This window comes from Copadichromis virginalis, linkage group LG3 (assembly GCF_057382275.1).
Source record: "Copadichromis virginalis isolate Kocher_CV1m ecotype Utaka linkage group LG3, C_Virginalis_male_GT1.1, whole genome shotgun sequence".
In the NCBI taxonomy this organism is placed as follows: Eukaryota; Metazoa; Chordata; class Actinopteri; order Cichliformes; family Cichlidae; genus Copadichromis; species Copadichromis virginalis.
Window position 1 is genome coordinate 36213570 of NC_140620.1, and position 6837 is coordinate 36220406.

The 6837-nt window shown below is 36.3% G+C and overlaps 1 protein-coding gene across 2 annotated transcripts; it reads right to left on the reverse strand.

Moving 5' to 3' along the window:
* On the reverse strand, nt 1-6550 carry LOC146714402 (C-type mannose receptor 2-like). 2 transcript variants are annotated; one of them, XM_085452733.1, is made up of 5 exons: nt 6504-6550; nt 2856-2896; nt 2298-2690; nt 1803-2156; nt 1-1340 (listed from the first exon to the last, which is right to left on the reverse strand). In XM_085452733.1, exons 2-5 carry the CDS (start codon nt 2887-2889, stop codon nt 994-996), a joined length of 1128 nt encoding a protein of 375 aa, XP_085308859.1. In that variant the 5' UTR covers nt 2890-2896; nt 6504-6550; the 3' UTR covers nt 1-993. The 2 variants fall into 2 exon arrangements, with proteins under 2 accessions (XP_085308859.1, XP_085308858.1); XM_085452732.1 differs by lacking the exon at nt 6504-6550 and having other exon boundaries at nt 2856-2928.
* Between the last annotated feature and the right edge of the window lie 287 nt (nt 6551-6837).

The following is a 6837-nucleotide window of genomic DNA, read 5'->3' on the forward strand; positions in this document are numbered from 1 at the left end:
TAATCCAAAACAATAACTCTTCCAAAACAACCACAAAAGGACAAGCAGAGACTGAGACAATGATACACAGCAGATAATGAGGGGAGAGGAAACAGGTCAGGACAGCTGAAACTAATGACAGAGGATGAGACAGGGGAAGTAGAACTAAACACAAAACACGAGTCACAACAGAACATCAAAATAAAACAGGAAATAAACACTGAGACCAAGACTCAAAGATATGAAGTTGACAGAGACAGAAGACAAACATGAGACTGAAGAACAGAATGGAGCACAAAAGGAGATCAACAAACCTAAAACCACGAGGACGTCATAAACCCACAAAACACAGAAAGAATCTGAAAATCTTTGAACAGAAGCTCAGAATTAAAGACATCAAATAATCTCAAAGACATTTGTATCATTTATAAAGAAAATAAAAAGGAAATAACAGGAAGTTAAATATCAACAACCCAGAAAACACAACCATAATCCAAAGTTCAGCAAAAACACAAACGTAGAGAAAATCTAAAGACAGTCAAAGACTCGGGGACCATGATAGACCTTTCTACCCAATGATGTGTCTTCATGTCCACATCACTTCCTCTTTTGTTAATTTATATTTTCCTTTTAATTTAGCAGTATTTACATTTCAGAGTATTTCAATAATCACTCTACTTATTATCTACTTTATCGTTTTAGTATTTTTATCTACATTTAATCAATCTGAAACAAACTATTCTGTGTTTTTAAATGTCCGCTAGGTTTCATTGATCCACAGGGAAAATTTAAATTTACAAAAACTACACAACTTGGAGACATTGTGTTCATAAAACGACTGAGTAAATATCTTTGCACATAAAAAAAACAACAATATATTTCTTTTACCAGGTTATAAAGCTGAGTACATTCTTGATTTTAACTGGACATAGATTAAATGCAGGGATTACTTTGACAACCCAGTAGCTGTAAGATTCAGGTTAACCCAGCAGCAAGTGAGTTTAAGTTTAAAACTTACTGTTTGGAACAAATGAAATTATACGTCTCATTATTCCTGTGACTGAACCACTCATGCTGTCCTCCTCTGTCCACGCCTGCAGACATGTCACACCCTTCAGTCTTCCCCTCTGTGGCCCACTTGTCATAGCAGACTACGTAGTCACTGACCCACAACCATAATCCCAGAGTGCATCTGTAGCTCAGTCCGATCCAAACGTAGGGACTGTCAGCATCCTTGGCTGTTTCCTGGACCCATCCCTGCACCTCAGGGTTGGTGATAGAAACCAGCCCCTTGTAGTTGTTTTCACAGTAATTCAAGGCTTCTTCCCAGGTCTTGTTTTCTTTGATCAGGATCAATTTATCTGTAATAGTTAAAAAGAGAAGTTAAAGTTCAGTTTCAGTTATTTTCCTTTTATTTTCAATTTATTCCAAAATTAAAATTAGAAAAGTTAACTGCAGAAGAAAATTATAGATGACCAGGTTTACACTTATACAGATCTTCCTGAGAATTTTCTAGAAAAGTCTTCTTTTCTAGAAAAACAATGAAACAACAACAAACAACAAGAAAAAATTCTAGAAAAACAATATTAGCCTTTTCTAGAAAAGGCTAATATTGTTATCTTTTTACAAAAAAACAGCTGAACATGAGAGGTTTTTGGACAAAGTGTGTGTTCTCCATTCTTTAAGCACCGTTTAAGCACCGGCACCATTTCAAAAGTACCGGTTTGGTACTGGTATCGAATAAAACCTAAATGATACCCATCCCTAGTAATGACAGCGGGATTTCATTTTGGAAAACAGAGAAAACGTTTGTACAAACTCACCATCATAACAGAAGAAGGGTTTTTCTTTGTCACATTCATCAGAGCTCCATTTTCCTGATCTGTTTAACAGAGTCATAGCACATTTCTTGTTGCTTTGTTTATCATTGAATAACTGCATATCCCAGTATCTGAAAGAGAAATCACTCCCATCTGACCACCTCCAGCTGTCTCTGAACAGACCGACCCATGCGCTAAAGGTATAGTTGTTAAACAGAGCCTTCATTTCTTCTCCATCTACCTGATCGGGTCCACTGGCCAAGTCAGTGTGATTTGATCTGCAGTAGCTCTGAGCCTGTGTCCAAATTTTGTTTGGCTCTTGAATCAAATGCAATGTTTTATTGTCTTTCTTCATTCCTGTGAAACCAACAGAATAAAACACAATGACATCCTTCAATTATTTGTCTCCTGAAACTTTTTTCTGAAATGACAATTATGTGATTACTTATTAATATCATGATACTATAATAACGTTTAGTAGTATTCACATCTCCTCACCATCGTAGCAGATGAACCACATAGTAATGTCACATGAAACATCTGCCAGCTTTTTATCTCCATTATTGTATCTTTTCCTCCCACAGTTCCCAGGCGGTTCTTTAACAGTATCAGTTCTTCCACTCTGATTCCAGCTGCTGTCATTATGAATGTATTCCACTCCTGGCAGAGACCAACGCCACGTCCTGTTTCCACCTGTGTTGTTGTTCAGTCCAATCCAGGCTTCTCCTTGATTCTGTGCTGAGTTACGGAGTCTGCTCATGTCTGTCATGTCAAACACTTTGGCCAGGTCTGTATATTTCTCTCTGCAGTATCTCTGTGCTTCATACCAGCTCTTGTTTTCTTCAATAAAGTGGTACTCATACAGGCAGCATGTAAAGAGGCAACACTGACCTGAAATAATACAAAAATTAGATGATAGAAAAATCTTGGTCAGATAAACAATGATCTATATTCAGTGAATATTCTGGTAAAATATTGCAAATGTTTAATAAATCAACATTAATCTGTGTTCATTTTAAATTAAAAACTGTATATTTGGTGAAACAATCGACTTACCCATCAGAATAAGCAGATACAGACTCCACTGCATCTTTGATCTGACAGATGAAAGTGATATTTTATTGCTCATGAAACAAAGATTTAAACAGAACTTCTTTGATGCACACTTTATGTCAGGAAAGAAAAGATGGATCAAGACAAGATGGTAGGAAATATGAAATAAATGTGAACCATTATAAACCAGAATAGATAATAATACAGCAGCTCATGAACAGGCTGATTAAACCATTTATGTTACTCATCTTGAAATCTTGTCACGGTGTGTAGATGAGATCGACCCAAAAGCAGACATGGTGGAGACAGAACTAACTTCCCAAAAAATAAAGCGAGCCTTTACTGTGGCTGATGGCATGAGAAAAACTCTAGAGACACACTGTAACTGGGAAAACTAAGGGGACTAAGAACACTGTGTAAACTAAAGGACTATGGCACTCTGTGAAAGAACTATGAAAGTGCTATGAAACACAGTGAAACAATGAGGGAAAACTATGAAATCTGTGGTGAGGCTAACAGACGATCTGACAAAGAACAGTAAGAGACAAAGGACTTAAATAAAAATGAGGTGATCAGGGGAGGTAGAGAAACACAAGAGGATTCAGCTGACTAGGATGAACATAATGCTGTACAGGAACTGTAAACCAAAACATAAAGACATGAAAACTGGACTTTCAAAATAAACAGGAAAACATGACAAGACGCAGGCGTGACACGAACTTGACAACATTAACCAGGCAGTCAAAAGACATGACCAATAACACTCAATAAACAACAACTTTAACACAGGAGAAGACGACACAAAGAAATTAAGAAACAAAGTACTAACAGCAACCTAGAAATTGAGCTAAACTGAAACTAGAACACAAATGAATAAAAAATGACCCAATACCATTTTTTTTCTTTTTTGAATACACAAATGTACATTACATCAAGGTTTTAAACTTACATGTGATAAATTCTTCTCTATTCGGTGTGTTCATGAGGACAGCTCTCAAGTAAATATTAAAATACACTCAAAGAGAGCTCTCTTTGTCCAGGTCAGGATTTGAATATTACATTTTAAAAAGTGCATCTGTTTCCTCTGACAGACTGACTCACAGATGGGGGATTTAAAAGGTGTCATTTACATGATGAGGAAACAGGAAAAAAGGTGCAGAAACCGCTGCACTGCTAACAGTCCAAGAAGCAAAAACATATAAACACGTCTTCCTTATTTATGTTGCTAATAACTTCATCCATTATCTTAATCTGGGAGTGAGGCACAGGGAGAGCATGAACATTACATAAAATGAGTAGATAACATCATCCTCTTAAACACTTCTCCAACTCAGACTTGCAGGCCAGCCTGGAGGATATTCCAGCTGCGTGTCTGTGTGAGGCTGATTACACTTATTTTATTATTATTATTCATATATTGTTTAAAAAAATGTAATGTTAAGGTGGGATATTGGACTATCAAATCAAAATGATCAATTAAAGTAGTCTTGTTTACACTGCACTTTTATATACATAAAAAACCTGAGTAATTTTAAATAATGTGTACATTGATGGAAATTAGACAGAGTTTGTAACTTTAATTTGCTTTTATAATACATTTTGTGCTGGAAATGGGAGATGAAGATCATGCTCTCCATGTGTAAGGCTTTAATGTGTGACTGTCAGCTCTCTACTTTCAGCACTCTCATTTCAAACTTGAGTATTTTATCAGGTTACTCTAAATGACTTCATGAATATTAGCTCTGCTTCTGTTTTCCTTAAACAAACACCAGGTGTAATCTGCTTCTGTTAAACTGTTTCACATAAGCATAAACTAAGAGCGGTGAGGTGATGTAACATTACAGTTAAACGTTTGAAATGTTTTGTTTAGTTTTTTTTAGTTTTGGGTTTTTTGTTGTTTTTTTACATTGAACTGCACTTCCAGTATTAGATATTTTGTTCAGCACTGTAACACATGGAGGGGCGGGTTGCTACATTTCAAGATATAAAACATTCTAAGTATTCCATTCGTCTTATCAAATCTGAATACCTCATATAAAAAAGTCTGCAAGTTCTGCAAAGAGCAGACAAGAAAAAACAGAGAAAACTGAGCTGAAGTGACCCACACCGCCGAGAAAATACACCAGCGACACAGGTATAACACAGATGTGATGACAAACATCACAGGACGAGCCATGTCAGGCACAAAGACAGGTGCCTGGCATGGTCTCAACTGTCAAGATCTTCAGCTCACAACTCTTCACCAGCATTCCCAGAGTGCGATGACTTATTACCCCAAGTGGAGGAGTTTAAGTATTTTGTTGATGAGTGAGGGCAGAGAGTGATCTATGAACAGATTGGTGCTGTGGCTGCAGTGATGTGGACACTGTACCAAAACATCGAGGTGAAAAGAGAGCTGGATTAGGTGGCTGGGGAGAGGCAAGTCTGCTCTTCTCTGCTTAGGCTGCTGGCCCCAGATAAACCAAAGATTATGACTCCAAACTTTCCTAACTACTTAAAAATAATAATTTGACGCCTGGCAGAGACCAGTGGCTTGTCATGTTTCTATCTGTTTGTCGTGAAGTCCAGTCCAGGCTTCAACTTTATGCTGTGTGGAGTGTCATGTCTTCCATGTCAAACGTTTTGGCAAGGTCTGCAAATGTTCGTTTTCTCTGTTTTCATTTCATTTTTATTATTGTAGGGTCTTAACCTTACAATATAAAGGGCTGTGAGGACATTGTTGTTGTGATATATATATAAAAAGATTTGTATTGAATTGACTTCTTGTCTTTAATAAAGTGGTACAGGTGAGACATGAAGAAGAAACACTGACCTAATGTTGCTGATAGGAGAAAGAATCTGATAAATCATACAATCAAACTGATCAGAACTGAGCGGCTTGAGCCACAGGGTTCATAAATAGTGTCAGTAGTCTAAATGGTTTCATGAAACCAGCTGAAATAAAGCTGATGAATAGAGAAAATCCCTTTGCCAGTTAGAATTAAAAGAAAGAAACTCTACAGCATCTTTTATGTCAGATATATTTGAGCTGACATAGAGACAGCAATATTCTTAATCTTAAAGCAGTAATATAAAAATAACTGAAATACTTTAAACTGACTCCACACTTTACAGTACACAAGTCACCCGGCGTAATGTAGAGGAATAAAAAAGGAGGACAGAGGGAAAGAATAAAGATGTGCAGCTAAATGCTTGTAAATTAGTGCCAAATGCCAGGTCATTCAAAAACACAAGTTCATGTCCACTTAATACACTTGTATGCGTCTTATATTGTGTGATATATTTCAGTGATTTTTAAGTTTTTCAAGAAGAAATTTTGTTTGGTTAAAGCAGTGCAGACTCATTTTGTGATTTGGTCTGATCCTGTGTTTTTGTGCTAATCATGAGTGAAACTTTATCCACAATCAGTCCCAAATTTTAGCTCTTGTCTTCTGGACAGCTTCCATACTAGATGAGTGTCGTGGACAAATTTAAGTACTCTGCTGCACTAAAAAATTACTCATGTAAAATATTTTAGTTTTTATATTTGGTCGCAAAATTTAAAAACCAGAAAAATAGAAACACTGTCAGAAATACTCAGTAACGACATCATCTACACTCGACCTGTGCATATGCACATAGATTAAATGACTTAAAAAACTTTAAACTTACATCTGGTTAGTTCTCTCCTTGATGTCTTTCCTCAGTGTGTTCGTAAAGACTGCTGTCAAAAGAAGGTTGTATGTGACACTAACACAGAGATCTTGTTTGCCAAAGGTCAACATTTGAATATTAACATATTCCACCAGAATGATCCAGTCTATATTTCTAGGATGAAATGGGGATTTTATGTAATGCTGTGGAAACAGAAATATAACACTGCACTGTTGAACATTGAATGAGCAAGAGCAGGAAAAAAAAAAAAAAAAAAAAAAAAAAAAATGTAAAACTATAAATAAATCTTTCCCATTTATGGTTGCAAAATGTTCCAGGTTAATTTCATCAT

Bases quoted from the DNA above. Each gene is read 5' to 3' on its own strand.
- LOC146714402 (XM_085452732.1), bottom strand. From the start codon at position 2,928: ATGAGCAATAAAATATCACTTTCATCTGTCAGATCAAAGATGCAGTGG. The intron at 2,691-2,855 runs GTAAGTCGATTG...GTATTATTTCAG, and splicing joins GTATCTGCTTATTCTGATGG to GTCAGTGTTGCCTCTTTACA. The intron at 1,341-1,802 runs GTGAGTTTGTAC...TAACTATTACAG, and splicing joins ACCCTTCTTCTGTTATGATG to ATAAATTGATCCTGATCAAA.